Source organism: Crotalus tigris, unplaced genomic scaffold (assembly GCF_016545835.1).
Source record: "Crotalus tigris isolate CLP2741 ecotype Arizona unplaced genomic scaffold, ASM1654583v1 scf7180000019699.406680, whole genome shotgun sequence".
In the NCBI taxonomy this organism is placed as follows: Eukaryota; Metazoa; Chordata; class Lepidosauria; order Squamata; family Viperidae; genus Crotalus; species Crotalus tigris.
The window spans coordinates 159,776-179,722 of NW_024097668.1; the positions used below are offsets into that span (position 1 = coordinate 159,776).

Consider the following 19,947-nt stretch of genomic DNA (forward strand, 5'->3'; position numbering starts at 1 on the left):
GTTACTACTTTCCTACTTCTACTATAAAGTTACTGCTTTAATAAAGAGTAAGATCAGCTCCTATGATCTTTTGAGAATAAATACAATATATCATCTATATTACAAACTGTTTATATAAGAACAAATTTCAGTCGTTATTATAAGTTGGTCTATTATTGTAATGATTTATTAGATGTAGTCCTTATATTTGTGACTTCATTCATTGCATTTGTGGAACTTGATGCAGAATGGAGTAATTTGGGTTAATTTTTTTTTTAATTCATCTAGGGTGAAAGGATCCTCTCTACTTGTCCCAGTAATGACGGCTTTCCAGAAGCAAACAGAGGTCTTGCAGAGTAATTTTTTTTAAAAAACTGAGCTTTTGGCTTACTTAAGATGACACCATGTTGAGAATTTTTCCTTGTGTTATTAGGTTTTTAGGTTGCATGTCGGTATGCTTTTGATTTACTCTTCATACTGTAAAGTTTAAATCTTTTATTTTGGATGCTTTGTATCTTTCTTTCTAATGTTAAGTGTTTCACACCTGCAGTGGTATTTAACAAAAAAAAAAATCAATCAATGGTCTCCAGTTCAAAATGCTCCCCAAAGCTATGTTTTTAATATTTAATAAGGAGGCTCAGTATTTCTTGAAGGATGGGATAGTTTTATTTGAGGTCCTTCACATAGGCTTTTGCAGTATTTTAAAGTAAACATTTTGATAACATGAGACACTTGCAAAAGTAAAGATGTAAATTCTAAGGAAATTTACATTAGGAAAACCATGCAAAGTTCCTGAAAAGATTCAAGAACAAATTACAAAATGTTTAATCAGAAAACATGTTAGAACCAGTTGAGTTTTAGGTTTCAGCTTAGATCTGTCTAACATCAACTGTTACTAATCTTATCTTTAATTAATTTGAACAGTATTCTGAAGGAATGCAATGGACAGCTCTACCATTTGTTCCTGCCCAGCATAATCTGTAATTTTTAGCCATTAATGACATAGGCTTCATCAATGGAACTGCTTTTTCCAAAATATAGACATCACCTTGTGTACTAGTCCTAGTCCTAGTTATTAAATGTTAAAAAAGAAAAGGACTGTAAGAAAGACAAGAAAAATACTCAGGGATTAGAAAGTGAATGTTCAACCCAAATAGAATCCTCCTGACTATGTTGTATTAAGTGTCAGAGTTGCAAAATTAATATTTGTTATAGATAGCGTATTTTTATCTTGAAGTATCTGAATACTCAGAGGAACTATACTTGGTAAACAATGCTTTTAATTTGAAATTTTTATTCCGTAAAAACCAGGAATCTCACCACTAGCTTTCGTTAATGTTCTATTTACAATATTATATCGCTTACAGAGCAAATTAATTAACAGTGAAAATAAAAAGCACTGTTGAGAAAAAAAAGCAATAGTTAAGTCTGATGCAATTTTTGTTCTTATTTCTGGACCTCCTCTAATTCTAATAATTAGCTTGCAGGATAAGAGGTGCAGATTCAAATAACTGAAATGAGCTAAATAAATAAGCAATGTAGCTGTAATCCAAAGCTAGACCACCTTTAAGAAGTGACTGCAGTTTTCTGCCTGAAGGCCTCAAGTGAGTTAAAACTCAACATTTTACTGTAAGAAATTGAGTACATGTTTTAAGAAGAATCGACTCAAATCTGGGATTTGAAGATTAGACTCAATTTGACTAGAGAAATATTGAAGCTGCTTAAGCATAAGGTTATTTACATTTGATAATGTACTATGTCACAGCAAATTACGAAAAGAATATTTTATGAATATTTGTGTTCCAGTATGGTGATTACTAGGATTTTAAGATATTTTATAAACTGGTGTTATTTGTTTAAACTTAGAGCAGGGGTGGACAATTAATTCTCCCAAGGGGTCACATGAGAAACTGGGACTGTTAACTCTGCTGCCAAAACTGCACTGACATCCCTTGACCACTTGACCACCAACGTCCCACCCCTGATGTTGACACTGCACTAACACTCTGCCCCCTGGTAATGTCCCACCCCACCCCTGCCACCACTGCTGGCCTGATTGGGACTGCCTGTGGTCTGGATCTGGCCCGTGGGCTGTAAAATGCCCAGATTTGTCCTTGAGGGAGGTGGTTGTATTGTTAATATCCCTGTATTAAAAGAAAGTCTGAGGTCACTTTTGTTATGTTTTCTTGATGCATAATTCTTTTTGTCACTTTAACTTTCTTTGCTATTCCATTTTCTTTTTCCCTTTATGTTAGCTTGCATTTTAATGGATGAAGTTGAAATGCAATAAATATATTTAAAAAGAAAATTGGCTATTTGTTTTAATACTATTGGGAAGTACTTCAAATGTTCAGAAAAGGCCAAAGAAATAGTTATGAACAAACAACAAAGTGACCCTTAACACTACAAAAGACTAGAAATAAAGTGGTCAGTATAGCCAATGGCCAGCATTAATGAATGTTGGCATTCATAAATGAATACTAACAATTTCAGATGAAATTTGTTAATGCCCCAACCCAGACCTATTCATCCTTCTGAGATATACTAAAAACATCCCATCAACACACAACACTATATTCTGTTTCAACAGAATTTTATAAAACAGGAAATAGTTGCTTTAATTCACAATATTTCTGTTTAGATATTTTGCCTTCATAGTCTTTTATAGTCTTCTCTATAATAAATTTTGTGTTTGCAGGCCTTCTAGTCAGTCTTGACTCTGGGTGATTACCAGGACAAGTCCCAGCAGTTTGTTTGCCATTGCCTCCTTCCTAGAGGAGGAAGAGGAAGTTAACTGACCCAAGGTCACCCAGAGGGCTTTCATCAGTAAGGTGGGGCTAGAGAACTTATTATCTCCCAATTTCTAGCTTAGTACATTAACCACCACATCAAATTGGCTCTTAGACCCCAATATATTTGCCATCCATGCTTACTGTTGAATTATGCTCTCTTTATACTATAGGTAATGTTATGGTGCTTATATGCAAATTATTAAACGTATTGTGCAAGATTGCCCACGACATGTGTTCTCTGGTTCCCTAGCTCTTCACAAAGCAATGCAAGAAGCAGATCACCTGGATAGCTGAATTGGACACCCAGTTATGGGGCCATTGCTGTACCCGTGTAGAACTTTTGCCTATAATTATGTTTGTGTGTGTATATGTTTACTTCTCTTTTGTCATGTTTTCATCATGTGCTAAATAATAATAAATGAGTATAGGTAATGGGTATCACTTTATTTGCATCATAGGACCATAACCATAAAGGAAGAAAAATATTGGTTGGGAAATGACTATGATAAATGTAGCACTTAGTAGTAACATACCTTATATACAGTTTCCTCTATTCTTGCTTTGAGTTTTGAACTCCCTGTTTTCATTCCAGCTACTAAGACAATATCTCCTTGTTTTGCAACTTTCTCCATCTCTAATATATATGAAGGTGGTATATATGTTGATTCAGAAAATTTCAGAATTCTGTTGAAATGTTAATTATTTTAGATATTAATATTAGTTATTCCTTTATAAGGTTTGTAAAATAGTTCCCTCCATAGGCTCTATGTGACAAAATAAACCTTATACAAAGCACAGTAGAATAAAACATAATATAAATGCAAGCAGTAGCAAACATTAATGAAATGGGTTTTTTCCCCTAGCTGATTAATCATCAAATAAGCCTTTCAGAAAAGCCTGGTATAACTATTCCCCGAAAGGCCATAAGAATGCAGCCATCTTTACCTCAAGTAACTGTCTTCCCAAAGAAGAGAGGCAACTCACCTGGATGACCCCTCTTGTTATACTGCTGATAAAATGGGACATTCCACAGGCACTCCCTTTTCATCTGCATTGGATGGGCAGAATATACTCAGAAATGCAATGTCTAAGATACATGGTTCCAAACCATGTAGTTATTATGGAAAGCTGTTTTAATACCTTTATATTACACTGTCTTGTGTGTTATATTTACCTACAACATAACAGATGTGGCAGGCTGCTTGGTGTTTCTGAAAATTCTTTTGAATATTACTTCAGGAGGAAGATGAATAGGAAACAGAGAAAAATAGTTTGAAAACTGATCAAAACCCAAGTTATTTTAGATGTGGATGAAAATATATTTAAGATCATGTCCACAGACCCAAGGTAATCAAATGGAATTTAAAGTTCAAAGTGGATGGCATATCACATTTATTTGGTAATTTTCTGGAATTGTTGACAAAAGTTTCAAAGATGCTGGCTTCACCCAAAAATCTCCACTGATTGTTAGCTGACTTCCAAATAATAACTCCATAAATGCAGTATGATCTGAATGATGGCATCATGCTTCCCAAACATTAAAATATCCAATATTCTCAATGCCTTTAGCAAAATATTTATTTTATAATAATTAGCTTTTAACTTTTTTTATTCATCTTTTTATCTAATTTAATTCTAATACATCTCTTTTGATATTTTTGCTTTTCTTTAAAGTGTATATTAGCTAAAAAAAGTGTCCTTATGAGCTGATATTCCCCCAAGATTATTTATTAAATTAGACAATTATATAAATATAATTATGTTGGTAACTGAAAGTACTTATTTTAAAATCTTACAACTAAAATTTCTCCAAACTAGAGGTGTAACAAAGCATCAGAAGGTTGAAAGGAAAAATATTCAAACAGTAGTTAAAAATATCCAAACAGCATTTAAAACAGATAAATATAAAGATGAAGCTAAAACATTAAAAAATGTCATTTCTCAAAACAATAAATGTTTCTTCTATGAGGAGAATGTAAAAATCCAATGGAATTTTATACAGTTTTGTACAATTAATAACCATGAACCTGATTCAAATAGATGCATGAATAATGGGGAGGTCAATAGAGACTCCCAATTTTGCTAATTGTCTTTATAACAATTTGCCTGGCTTTGGCTGATGCATCTGTTTTGATATTATCTGGAACAAGATGCACTCAATATAGTCATTAATGCATTTGTCATCTCTCAACTAGACTATTATAATTTGCTTTGCACAAAATTTGCCCTTGGAGTATCTGGAAATTTCAGTTCCTACAGAATGCTTCTATCCATCTGATAATGGGACTATTATTGTCATATTTCACTGGTAATATATAAGCTGCACTAACTACAAGTATTTTTCTAGGTTCTATCCAGGTGCTTGTTAACACTTATAAGCCCTATATGATTTAGGATTTTCAAAACATTTATTCAGAATTGAATCTGAATAAGTAAAGTCCCTATTGAGATAGCTGCTACAACTGTAAAATAATACAATCAAAATCAATAAATACAAAAAAATCAGAAATGAATAGATCTCATTCTTATTATTCCGCCAACGCTGCTTCCAAAAAGATAATGACAAAAGGGATACTTTTATGGATAAGCTATTTTACAAGAGGGGAGCTCCTGCACAGAATGCCACTTCTATGCTGCCCCCACCAGATATACACACTTTGTGTTGTGTGTATGTTTCACTAGAATGACTTTTAAAATTACAGATAATTTTTTACAGTGCTTCTTTGAGTACTTGGCATGAAATCAGCAGGGTAACTGTCAACTCTACAATGAGCATGGCTGCAGCCATTTTTTCTTCTCATTCTAGGTTGCCACATAGAATGGAGGGAGGGGGTAGCCCAGGTGCTTCATTAGTCAAAACAATCTCCTGTCCCATGGGAACCAAGGTCATCTGCTGCTCTCGAGATCAGGGACTGGGCATTTTATAAAAAGCCCGCCAAAAAAGTATATTGGGAAACATAGTTTCTTGCATAGTTTTGTGGGTGGGACATTATAGCTTGTAATTGGGTAATTGTTACTTGTGTATTCAAATTTAGTTTCACTTTTGACCGTGCCGATACTTTGTAACAATAAACATGTTCTTTTAATCTTTATGTAGGTAAATGGGCAAAAGAAGAAGGTAGCACAACTATGGGTAAAGCTCATCTTTTGCAAACTGTATAGACATTTATTTAAGTCTACATTTATGCATATATTAACAATTGAATAAATTAAACTTACTGTAGTGCATTATGGAAATCTGAGAATTCATTAGTTTCAGAGCTTTTCACAATGGTCCACTCAAAAGCAAGTCCTGCCAATGTGCTAAAAGTGTTTCCTTTAAATAATTGAATATCAAAACAGTTAGAATGTAAAGACAGTTTTCCTTCATTTGCAAAATTATCTGCACAACCACAATGTTTGGGAATTACAATGAAAATAAGGCAGAACTGCACACACATAAAATGATCAGGTAAATTCATTTCAGATGTAGTTGTCAACAGACTAAGTGTAATGACCTGTGGAAAGAGGAATAGAGGCAGAACACAATTCATTTATCTCATAGAAAATACAAATTTGTATTAAATATTCTATAAATGTATACAAGTAGTAAAATATTAATATAAATATAATAAATGTATGTCTATTAGATGCATCACATGATATTTGATTTTTTTTAATGGAAAGATTTAAAACGGCAACTAGGAAAAATTAAAAAGGGTAGGGAAACAATCTTATTTTAGTAATACTATCAATGAAAGTAAAATTGAAATTGATTATTTGCAAGCATATTTTCTTTTCATGGACACAATATTTAAATGCTCCATATCTGACTGCAAACACCAAATGATCAAATACCATGATCAAATGTATATAACCCTCTGCTTTTAAAATCCTAGAAATATCCCTATTACTGATAAAAAACAGTAATGCAGAAAGTCCATTTACTCTAAAAATAAACGTCCCTTGATATTTGTCACAGCTGTGATTTGTGAAACAAATTAGATGCCTAGGATACCTCATTTGCAAAAAAGAATTCTCTGTAAATAATTGCTCAATGTTTTTGAACGCCATCAAAAACATCTCAGCATAAGTTGCCACAATAAATTTTAGGAAAATTCAAATCTTTGATTTTTTTATGATATAAACCACCTTCCTTCAACTGTGTTTGGAATACTGGAAGTTAGTTTTCATATATCTGGAGAATATTTACAAATATTCATTGTCACTTCCTGACTTTGAGGAACAAGAATTTAAAATCATCAATATTTAATAATATAGTGGAGGGGTGTCCAACCTTGACAACTTTAAGACCTTTGAACATAACTGGTTGGGGAATTCTGGGAGTTTAAGTCCACAGATCTTAAAGTTGCCAAGGTTGGATGTCTCTCCTATAGTATATCATAGAGAAAACAGATTTCTATGAGTAAGTGTAATGGACAGGTATACAAGATTGTATAACAGTAATCCACTCTTTTCATGGCACATTAATACTGTAAAAAGGAAGACAAATTTTCTTAAAATATTACTGAAATCTAAACAAAAGCAAATCAGCAATATGCACATGAAAGAGAAAAATGTTGTCCTTTTAGGGATTAAAATGTTGAATCCGTGATACATTAGGTACCTTCAGAATCTCGGGCTTGAATTTTCAGCTGCAGTGGTGAATCCTCAAGATACAATTCCTTCGTTGTAGATACTATGTGAATAGTATGAATAACATCAACTATAGCGTCACAGCGAAGAACCTGGCCAGTCACTTGACAAAAAAGAAGAAAGCTACTAATCTAGTCAACACTGAACATTAATACAGTCTGCAGTTTAGTACAGCATTCTATAACTCAGTACCTCTACCGTAGATATTTAGGACTATGACTCTCCTACCAAGCTGTGCAGGAATGTTGTCCAGAATTGCTATATATATAAAAAAATTATATTGCAACAAATTGAATTGGAGCCTGCAGGAGAGTGTATGTAACATGGTTCCTTTAAAACTGCTTCCAGCTGCATTTGGATGCATGAGCATGCACATAATTGAAAATCACTGGCAAAGCAACCACATATCCATGCCTTTTTTACAGTTCAAAAGGGGCACTTCATACATGCTATTATATGTTCCAAAGCACCCTTGCATAGTCCTAGTATAAAATCTGACTAATCTATGCTTTTAGGAAAGTTGTGAGAATTACTGTCAATCAAAGAAGACATTTGAGGTAATTTTATATAGTACTGTTTAGTGTTTGAATATATTACAAATAACTTTCAAGATATGCAGAATTCATTTACGACTATACTGGTGCATAGCAACCTCCTGTAACAAATAAACTTTATATCTTAAGTGACATTCATGTTTAAACTTAGCTCAGACACTTAGAGATAAAGCATACTTGCACACTATTCAAAAGAGGTAGTGAAACAAAAGACCAGAACATATCTTCTCCAGCAGCCAACATTAGCACCAGACAAACAATTAAGCAGTTAGGCCAAGCCACTGTATATAAACAAGGAGTAAACCCCACACTCACTAGCATTGATATTACTGTTATTATCTAAATAAAACATTTGCAAACAAACAACCAAGCTCTGAGAGTTCCACAGTTCAACCCTTCTATTGGAACTTAGTTCAAAATAAGTTACATATACAGTAGTTTGAAAATGTTATTTTTAGACCAGGATACGCTCAAGATATACAAATGTCAGCAGATATTTACCAATCATATCAGTTACCCATATTTTACTTTTCAACGCACATATCTCCACCATTCAATCTAAATCATGCAAATACAATTCAATGGCCAGTTTTAGGGTCTATCAACCAATACAAGTTCCACAAGCAGATTAAGGTACCTTCCTTCCTTCCTTCCTTCCTTCCTTCCTTCCTTCCTTCCTTCCTTCCTTCCTTCCTTCCTTCCTTCCTTCCTTCCTCTTTCTTTCTTTCTTTCCTTCCTTCCTTCCTTTTTCTCTTTCTTTCTTTCTTTCTTTCTTTCTTTCTTTCTTTCTTTCATTCCTTCTTTTCTCTCTCCCTCCCTTCCTCCCCTCAAAGTATTAGATACATATAAACTTTTCTCTGCCATCTATTTTTTTCTATTTTTATTTTTTCTAGCTTCCTCATATATACCCTTTCCCCTATGTTCTATTTTTTTGTATGCAAACATAATATCCCTTTGTTCTTTCCTACTGTCTTGCCATAACTTCATCATTTTTTCTACCTTCCATTCACATAGATCAAGTCATTCCTTATTTTCTATCTCCACAGGATGCCTGCCTTTGTAGTTATAAATATTTTACCTATCATACTGTAGAAAAGCTTGAAATGGGATCAGATACTGCTCAGTCAGCTTTGGAAAGAGCTGAAGTCTGCCAGAAGCGATGAGCAGAAGCTATTGATGAAACTAGACTCAGTTTTATGTCTTGCTATTTCAAATACACACAGAGAGACACACACAACCAGGGCAGTCTGTTTCCTATGTAAAATCCTTTACACAGAAAACAGCGGATCTTACTTCTGAGTAAGCATGAACAGGACTGTTTTATCAATATATTCATTAATAATTTCATATACATAGTATATAAAAAGCAGACCACTCATGATGCAATGGGTTACTATTTTAGAGATATTATCTTACCTAAGCAGAGAAACAGAATGACTACATTTAGGCAACCCCCCCCCCCCAAAAAAAAACACACAGTGAGTGCAAGTGAATTCCCAATTCCTGTCAGCTTCCCCACTGACTTTCGTTGTAGGAAGCTGTCAGGGAGAATTGGAAATGATGATCCTGTGACCACAGCTGATTGCCAGAGTGCAACAACACAGCAGTACTGAATCTATCTTAACTTTCAGTCCCATAGGAATCCTGGGTCCCAGATTTTGAATACATTCTGTAAGGTAGCCCATTTGAAGTATGTTGATTAAAAAATGACTGCTCTATGGTTTCATTCAAATGGTTGCAAATAATCAAACAGATTATTTTAAGTAGTATATGGATGCAGAAATCCTATAAGTGCTTAAAATTTAGTCCTAATAAAATCTTAATAGAGAAGAAAGAGACAGTACTTACAAACATCTTCAGCCAAAATAATACTTGTAAGCCGTGTTATTTGTGATGATCTGGCTTGAATAACAGCCTTCCGTGAACACTGATGGTTGTTTTGTTCTATAGCATCTATGCTAGCAACTTCTGGTCTGGTGGAAGACCTATTTAAAAATATTTTAAAAATTGGAGTTATAAATCAATTATAGCTGCTTTGCATTTTAATCCTTATAGTGAAGAGTTTTGGAAATTGAAAATTCTGTGATGGTGAGAACAGCTATTACTGCTGGAACTAAGAGAGCAGTCAGTTGTCATTTCCTCTGATTAAGCAATGAATTACAGAAACAAGATGTGCCCGTTTTTCATGTTCAGTTATATGAGGAATTTTATAAATTTTCTGGTACTTTGTGAAGCAGCTTTGAAAAGGTGATTGTGCAAAGTATGTTAATGAAATTACTAACTTAATAATTGCAGTGATTCACTTAACAATATGGCAAGAAAGGTCGTAAAATGGGTAAAACTCAACTTAACAACTGCCTTGTCCTGGAAATTTTGGGCTCAATTATGATTCTAAGTTGAGGATTACCTGTAAAAATAAACTCCCATAGCTTTTCTCACCCACTGAAAAATCTGTTTAATTTAGAATCTTATCAATTTCCCATTCCTTTTCTGTCTTCAACTGAGATCTTATTTACTTCAGTATATAAATATTAATTTTTAGCTAATAGACTAACAAAGAAAGAGATCACATAACTGCTTTAATATTTGTTTCATTACAGTACCAGGCTCTGCAATTCCTATTAAGTTTATTCTTTTTCAGAGATTTTTCTGGCCAATATACCTATATGTTTTAACACACCATTTATTCAGCAAATTTAAACAACAGAATTGACATGTTTTATTTTTAAATGAGCTTGTTTTACAAGCAAGCACAGCAAAAATAGCTATGTTGATTTGCTAATGGTTTTGCTTGTACATTGTGGTGATGCTGAGTGCAAAACATGGCTGCTAATGCTTCTTAATCTTACTAGCATTACAATGACAAAAAATGAATGTGCACCAGTCCAATCGTTATAGTCTTCTCCATGTTAAAATGCAACTTGAAGTTCAAAATTAACACAAAAAAGGTAAAGAACGCTCCCTGAATGTTTAAAAAAAAACCACTAAACCAACATTATACTAGTGCTCTTTAGTACTACTCAGCAGCATTGGTATATGAATATAATATATGCAAATACCACCTACCCATATAATAAATCATAGCACAACATATTTGCAATCCATATCAATAGCAATTAAGAAGATAACAATAATAGGCAGGCTGGCAGCCAAGAACCATAACCTTTTGCCTAGTCATGTCCTTAGCTTTTTTTTCTTCTCTTCTTAATAAATCAATAATAGCAGAGACACGATGCTCCCTTTATTAGCTTGGATAGAAAAGCAACCTAATCTTAAGTCTCAAAGTAACCATATAATAAGACTGCTCAGAATGTATATGTATATAGCTTATATATATGTGTGTATGTATGTGTAAAACCTTTGAGAGCAGGCAACAGAATTTCATTTTTAATGTGTGCCAGTGTGCCCATAGTAAAAAATGACAATAAAGGTTATTGTTTCACACTCAAAACAAGTAGTACCAGTGTCTACAAGAAAAGGAGAACAAGTAGTACCAGTGTCTACAAGAAAAGGAGAAAGCTTCCCATTTATGTTACAGAAAAAAAGTGGCAAGTGGCAAAAGTGGAAACAAATAGAAACAGAAAATAGTTATTCTCAGCCTTAATTTAATTGAGTTTAAAATTCTGAGTGCAGTGTCTTTCAGTGATCTACCTGTCCATACTTATAACAAGCTTGAATTGGGATCAAGGACGCTTGTCATTTTGGCCAGAAAATAATGTTTTCTATATGTAGTTTGTATATCATAAAGTTATATTTACTTGTCTTCTGTCTGGCTTCTATTTCATGGGCACGATGGGTAGTCACATTCAGCATTTATTTATTGATTTAGCTTGATTGCTAACTTCAGGTAACCATTAACTAAGACAGCAAAGACTGTGGAAAAATTGCAACAATTCTGAATGCTGATTATTACAAGCATTTGTAATAAACCTGCACACTTTTCAGGTGTCTTCCTTGCAAGAATGGATTTTAACCCAGTCAGGTTGTACAGGGAATATTTCATATACAGCATCCAAAAGACTCTGTTGATATTAATCAATATTTGTCACTGCCAGCATCCAGGCTGGCCATTGACCCAAACACTTGATTCAAGAACAATGCTTTTATTAAAATAGCCCCTAGATTTATATCTGCTCATAAAGAATCAAGAACATCAATGCTAGCCTTCAGTTTAAAATGCTAAGTGTCCTGATTCTTGGAAATCATAAAACCACAAGTCATAAATAATTTGTTAAGTCTTTATAAAACATGCTAAATAATGAATTTCTTCAGTTGGACCCAGGACTTCCTGTATAGGATACATCTGGAAGTTCATTTGGAAAATGTTTTTGAGGAGACTGACCTGGCAAAATTGATTTAACATTTTCTCAGGGTAAGCAGATACTGGGACTGGCAGTGGAATATCTAAACCAGATTCAGGAAACAAACACCACAAAAATTACAGAAATATTATTATATGGTATAACAATAGAATCTTGAAAGCTGGACAGAGATTTACCGTCCATTAAAGTAGGAAAATCTTGATTTCTTCCCCTTATCATTCCTGTCTATGTGGTTAAATTGATGCTGATACAATGGTTATTGAATCCCTTCTTCAAAGCCATATCCATACTCCTCTACCTATATAAAGAGGTGCTGGAAGGAGGGGAAGGTGAAACAGCCTCATTTGCCCCATTTGTTTACCAAGAATGTCCAATTACAGTGTTTTAAAATACATTCAGATCATGTGCATTCACAAAAATAATTCTTTCCCCTTTGTTTATTTGATAATTGTAGATAAAGATAAATGGAAGAATATGAGGGTGACACAACATTATTAGGTACCAAAGATTGTTTCAATTCAGTCAAGTGTTAAGTCAACTAGCAGCATCCTGTAGATTTGTAAGACTCAGGTTTTCTAATAAATAATACACTTCTTACATTGTTTCACCCACTATGACACTTACCAAATATTCACTTAAGTATATAATCTTTTTCTTGTTAAAGGTGCCTGTATTTGGAACCTGCCTGGAAAAGTCTTTGTACGTGTGACTGCTTCTGAAGGCAATCTGCTGAAAAGCTAATGGGCTTCCTTGTACAAATGGTTAGTCACTGTGAGAATAAACTGCTAGACCAGATGGGCTGTGAGCCTGATCCAGAAGGGCACTGCATATATTCTTCAGTTCTTAGGAAACTGAAGAAGCTTCTTGGATGACAAGCTAAATGTTTTCAAAGAAAAAAAAAGTCCAGCTGCCTTTTGGAAAAGCAGCATTGGGATAAAACAAAAGAAACCAACGAAATAAGAATGAAACGATTTGCTTTTCTAGAGGGAGCTGAAGAACTGAAAAGCCCCTACAATGAAAAAATAGGGAAGGATCTTGGTTCCCTCTAACCCAGATGGCTGAGAGCCGGATAGGAACTGGAGAGATGGAAGAAAGAGGGTGAGGGGAAAAAAGAGGGGTTATTTCAGTGGTAAGATGCTGGAAAAAATGTTAATTAGGTGTACCTGTAATTGAATCTTTTTTGATGCTGTTATTTGATACTGGGTGATTGGAAATAGGAGTAGATAGCCAGGGAGGGCAAAAATGAAAGGAAGAATGGCAATGGGAGGCTGTGAAAATACGCAGGAATCCTTGCATTTCAAAAGAGGGATTGGCACAAAATTTTGAACCTTTAATTAAAGTACCTCAATTTTTAAGAGAGGCACATGGATTGATGCAAGACTCAGACTCAGACTGATGCTTCCAAATATCACATCTGTCTATAATGACTTTAATCTCATTTCCAATGAAATCATGGAGAGCAGACTTGGCACACATCCTTGAAACTTGGCTGGATGAACAAAAGGAAGCATGGCTCACCAATTTCTGCATGTTCTGGCAAGAAAATAGTGATGTAGGATACCATTTTACAGTACACTGGTTCCATTCCTACATGAGTGAGTGGATTCAATTGGAAGCGACAGTGGGAGAAAGTTTAACGTTCCATTGTAGGGTGCTCCAGAGTTCAACACTGCATAATATCTAAGTGCAGTCACTGGAAGAAGTCATTTGAAAGCTTGGGGTGAGACATCTTCAATATGCTGATGATACCTAGCTTCTTGTCCATTCCTGGTTTGGAAATTATTTATGTGATTTGTCAGATTTTTATTTATATGAACCCAGTCAGTTATAAATGGTTCAGTAAGCTACTGCTTAGCAAAGCATGCCTTAGTCTGATATGTGAATTCAGATAAAGTAAAAAGAATCCAATCATCTATATGTCTTTCTTGTCAGCAGTTATTTTGTAGACCTGATCTTTTGAAGCACAAATGGCATGTCAAATGAATGCATTTATACCTATTTAAAACTAAAGAAAGCAGACCTCTATATGCATCAGGATTAAGGATCCCTAATAAAATAAGCCCAAACTACATCTCCAATAGATTTAGACTTGTGATAGATTATTTGACAAGAAATGTTACTTTAACAGTATCCTCTGTAGCTGTCTTACTCATGTGATCAGTTGGCAAAACCAGCTCATTTTCTATTTCTTAGACACAATGAAAATATAATTGCATTATAAACATGGACTGGTAGACTGCACTATTACATACTTTCATCAGGGAATAAATTCAATTGAACATTCAAGAGTTATTTCTGAATTAACATACTGATGATTAAACTATTTGGGCTGAGTCTTGACACATTCCATAAAGCCTTAAAAATGTAAGAATCAACTATACATGCTTTAAAACTTATTTTGCATACTTGGGGGTGGGAAGTGTCATACTCAGAACTGCAAAATACTGATCTAGAGAATAAATTGTTAGATTCAAAGAGAATAAACTTACTATGGTGTAATGAAGGCAAATATACATGTCCCAGAATAATATTGCAGGATACAATCTGGGTCCCGGTGACAGACCCAGATTGGATTACTGTGGTGGGTTCCTGGCCAATTACCCCTAAACATCTGTTTTTATAAATGATTGCTTAAATTACTAAAACCTTTCCTGACCAGCTGTTACTGGCCACATTAACTAAGATTTATATGAACTGAAAACTATCAATCCATCTGAACAATAGATTAGTAAATCTAGGTCTACTTGGCAAAATGTTTTCAAGTGCCTAAGCTCATTTGGATCTTTGAAGAAACATAAACATAGAATAGAATGGAATGGAATGGAATAGAATAGAATAGAATAGAATAGAATGGAACAGAATAGAATGGAACAGAATAGAATAGAATAGAATAGAATAGAATAGAATAGAATAGAATAGAATAGAATAGAAGCTGAAGGGACCTTGGAGGTCTTCTAGTCCAGCCCCCTGCTCAAGCAGGAGAACCTATACCATCTCAGATAAGTGACTGTCTAGCCTCTTCTTAAAATCTCCAGTGATAGAGTGTCCATAATTTCTGGAGGCAAGCTGCTCCATTGGTTAATTGTCCTCACTGTCAGGAAGTTTCTCCTTAATTCCAGGTTGCTTCTCTTTTTAATCAGTTTTCAACATTGTTTCTTGTCCTGTCCTCTGGAGCTTTGGAGAATAATGTGACCCTCTCTTCTTTATGGCAGCCCCTCAAATACTGCTATCATATCTCCCCTATTTATTCTTTTCTTTACACTAGCCAAACCCAATCTCAGTAGAGTATCATATATCTGAATCTTCTGAAATACATACACAATTTAATAACATATTTAGATAAATGCTATAACCCAAAATCTCCTTTGCAAATCATGCATTAAACATAACTTTTGGCTGCATCCAGATACATGTTATTTAAAAACTACCCTAGTTGTACAATCCCTACTCCTCAAACTGGAAGACTGAAAAATCTAATGTCCTGTGATGTAAGTAGATAATTATACACATGGCACGTCTGCAAATTTCTCATTTCCAATCTGTAATACAGAATTTCAGATAGTATTAATGATTAGTAATCCTGAGAATATGTATGCATCTCTGTGTGCATTTATAACTCTCTACTATCAGACTGCTTTTTCAGCAGGCTCTACTCCAGGACAGAACCACAAATAGTACAAATGAAAATGTAAAGAAGCCTAGTTTAATAACTACAAATAAAAACCTTACTCTCAAAAGTTTATTTCCGTTCCTTGCTTTACACATGGAATTGGAGATTAAACAGAGGCCTGGTGCAATAGTTCTTCCTGTTCTGTTGGTTTCTACTCTACATAAAAAAGGAACCTCTTTCAAACACCAGAAATAGGATTCTGAAGCAAGAAACAATGAGTTAACGTCCAGATGTCTTACTACTAGAGTGAATGTAATGATTCTGTGAGATTTGACATGGAGACAAGATTAATACAGTAGTTACACTAGCAACAAAATTAGAAACCTAGAGGAATAGTGAAAATATCATAATATTTCTAACTGTTGAGGCTTTTGAAGAAAGGTACATATTCATTACAAGTGAAAAGGATGAAACTCCAAAACAATGGTTTTTTTTAAAAAAAAAATGTGGCAGTTTTAAATTTGGAAAATTCTGAAATAGTAGAAACTAATCTGCTACGTTTTTATAATTAAAAATATATTTCATTCCTTCCAATCTGTTTCCCTCCAACTTTCACTACTCTTAAATCTAGCTCAGCAATGTCCAATCTTTTAGTTTGCCTGCACCGCGTGTAATGTGTATAATATAGTTAATGGATATAAATAACAACATTTCATTTATTTTGGAAGGGGTGGGTGTCTTGTGGGCCTCAATACTAGCTGTCCAGGAATGCATGCAGCTTGCAAGCTGATCTAGACTCTTCTTTTTAAATCTATACAAAAATCACATGTAATTGTAAGAAGGCAGAAAGATAAAAGTAATGGCAATTATATATGTATATTACTGCAATCTTTTAAAAAAGTTTAAACAGATATACACTATTGTATATATAGTTGATATATATATCAATGACATAAGCAAGTATCGCCGGCCCAATTGGCAAAAGAAAGCTCAGGACCATATTGGTTGGAAACATGTGGAACAGGTTTTCCTCCTGCAGTGGATAGACAATGGCTAAAATGATACATATATATCATACTTTGATGACATCAACAGTGGATTGATGAAAGCTCAGTTATTAAAAAGGTTTTACTGTCCTGGAGATTAATGGTTTTAATGGTTTTTGGAATGTATCTATGTGTATGTATGTATGTATGTATGTATGTATGTATGTATGTATATATATCATATACACATGCACACACATAATATATATGCTTGAAGATACTGACAGATTGAATTAATGCCAACACTTGTTCTCATTTTTAAAAAGTCTGTTGAATTAACTGATCCTAATTATACTTCCTGAATTCTCTAAATATTCTCAGGTGGTGATTTATTTTTTTTGCTATGAGGTATTTAACTCTTTCATTTTGAATCAATAAGATTTCAGTTGCTTAACTTTGGCTGAATCATGCATTACCACAACTGTTAATTATATAAGAAATTTAAGATTCGGTTCCAGTAATTGCCAAAAATTGTGTTTATCTGCTCTAACTTACAATCTTACAAACATGCATATCTTTACCAAAGATATGGTTCTCTGGTAGATCATTTTTTTACAAGAAATTAACCCACTAACATAATCTCATTGATCATACAGTGCATTCAAGACAAATGATCAATAACATGTGGCCAATACAGGTAGTCCTCGATGTATAACAGTTTGTTTAGTGACTGCTCAAAATTACAATGGCACTGAAAAATGTGACTTATGTCTATTTTTCACAATTACGACTTTTGCAGCATCCCCACAATCATGTAATCAAAATTCAGATATTTGGCAACTGATTCAAATTTATGCTATGTCCCACGGTCATGTGATCATCTTTTGTGACCTTCTGACAAGCAAAGTCAATGAGGAAGCCAAATTCACTTAACAACCAGGTTACTAACTTATCAACTGCAGTGATTTACTTAATAACTGTGGCAAGAAAGGTCGTAAAATGGGGAAAACTCAACAAATCTCACTTAACAACAGAAATTTTGGGCTCAATCGTGGTCATATGTTGACAACCCATAGTACAAGACTACATGTACTCAGCAAGAACTAGCACCAACATTACATATATAGGCAGATAACACATTAAAAGTCAGTTGTCCAACAGTTCTAATGGGAGAAACTCTGAACCCTATTGTGAGACAGTTGTCAATATCTCATGAGCACTAGGACTGTTGAATTCTGAAAGGTGATTTGGAGCACACGTGGGTATGTACATTGCACCTGCTGTTATCTCTAGAAATCAAGCATGTCTTTTTGTAGGATCATGCAGCTACCATACTTGCTTTTTAAGCTATTGACAGGTACAACTTGGATATTTCTGCACAGTCCAAATCATATTTTCTTCTTCAAATCTGGATCATTGCACAGCCCCAGTGAGCACTGCTCTGCTGTATGAATGTGATTATGTCAGTCAGTCATGGACGGTTAACAGCTTAAACATGCAAGCTTTATTAGATTACAATATCAGGGTTCTAAATCACAGGAACAGCCTGCAGGAACAAAGGAGTCCTTCTGGTGCAGTCTATTTTCATTTAGGACAACAATATGTTAAACAATAGAGGAGCAACCAATTCTCCTTCCTCATTGCATGTAGAAGCTAAAGCATCTGAATGTCTGAAGAAACCCTACTGTGATTTTATGGCCATAGTAGTACAACATTTATATAGGTTCTACACTTTTTTCATAAAATTTACCCAAATTATATTATCTCCTTAGCGTTATACCCACAGGTTCAGAGTCCGCTTACATGAAAATAAATTATATGGGCAAATTATCTATCATAATTGCAACATAGGTACAAATGGTTAAATAATATCATTGGGCAATTTATTTTAAAATAGACTGCATAAAGAATATGAAGAAATATCTCACATCACTTTTAAATTTAATTATTATTTCTATCTTATCAAGATTTATAGAAAAGGATTGATCTAAGTTACACAGGAAAAAGGAAAGAACCAGGCCTCATTTATCTTTTTCACAAATTATTCACCCAGAACATCAGAGATGGACAGCTGAATATATAAATCTAAATTTGATTTCACCTACTCTATTGTAACAATCACTTACTGTAAATACGAGCCAGCAGTGTGCTGCAGCTGCCAAAAAAGCCAACACAGTGCTGGGCTGCATTAACAGAGGGATAGAATCAAAATCACATGAAGTATTAATACCATTTTACATTGCCTTGGTAAGGCCACACGTGGAATACTGCATCCAGTTTTGGTCACCACAATGTAAAAAAAATGTTGAGACTCTAGAAATAGAGTACAGAGAAGAGCAACAAAGATGATTAGGGGACTGGAGACTAAAACATATAAGGAACGGTTGCTGGAATTGGGTATGTCTAGTTTAATGAAGAGAAGGATGAGGGGGGACATGATAGCAGTGTTCCAACATCTCAGGGGTTGCCATAAGGAAGAGGGAATCAAGCTATTCTCCAAAGCACCTGAAGGCAGGACAAGAAGCAATGGATAGAAATTAACCAAAGAGAGAAGCAACCTAGAACTAAGGAGAAATTTCCTGACAGAACAATTATTCAGTGGAACCACCTGCCTCCAGAAGCTGTGAATGCTCCAACACTGGAAGTTTTTAAGAAGAGACTGAACAGCCATTTGTCTGAAACAGTAGGGTTTGCTACCTGAGCAGGGGGTTGAACTAGATGACTCCAAGGTCCCTTCCAACAACAACAACAATATTAATAATAATAATTTGCGATTCATTTTAATCTTTTTTTGATGGAAAAATCATGGTTATCTAGTTTTTTTATTTATTAGACCTGCAATGGCTAGTTTTAGCATATCATTTAAACTGGATTCATGGTTGAAATTATGTTTTAAAAAAGGACCCTGATCATGTTTTAGATACCGCTTATTGGTCTGATCATAACTCTGATGTCATCTGGAATGAAATAAAGGTTGTCCATTATTTCTCAACTGTTTTTTCACCATTAAACAAACCAAAGCAAAAAAAGAAAAGAAAAGACCACCATCAAGGAGGTCTTGTTCACATG

At 34.3% G+C, this 19,947-nt stretch overlaps 2 protein-coding genes across 6 annotated transcripts in view; one reads left to right on the forward strand and one right to left on the reverse strand.

The window, feature by feature from the left end:
• LOC120317577 overlaps positions 1 to 15,191 on the forward strand; it is a 142,943-nt gene extending 127,752 nt beyond the window's left edge. Inside the window, exons 4-5 of one of the 3 annotated variants that reach the window (XM_039364258.1) lie at positions 268 to 325; positions 2,678 to 3,268. In XM_039364258.1, coding sequence (XP_039220192.1) covers positions 268 to 325; positions 2,678 to 2,706 — 87 coding nt within the window. In that variant the 3' untranslated portion in view covers positions 2,707 to 3,268. Of the gene's footprint in view, positions 1 to 267; positions 552 to 2,677; positions 3,269 to 12,946 lie in introns of those variants that run through there. The other 2 variants (XM_039364260.1, XM_039364262.1) reach the window with 2 other exon arrangements.
• Positions 1 to 19,947, reverse strand: part of NUP210 (nucleoporin 210) — an 89,163-nt gene that overhangs the window by 65,818 nt on the left and 3,398 nt on the right. For all 3 annotated transcript variants that reach the window (XM_039364254.1, XM_039364256.1, XM_039364257.1), the window contains 4 exons: positions 9,809 to 9,945; positions 7,378 to 7,509; positions 5,991 to 6,087; positions 3,305 to 3,455 (listed from right to left, as the gene is read on the reverse strand). In XM_039364254.1, the coding sequence (XP_039220188.1) occupies positions 3,305 to 3,455; positions 5,991 to 6,087; positions 7,378 to 7,509; positions 9,809 to 9,945 (517 nt within the window). The remainder of the gene's footprint in view (positions 1 to 3,304; positions 3,456 to 5,990; positions 6,088 to 7,377; positions 7,510 to 9,808; positions 9,946 to 19,947) is intronic.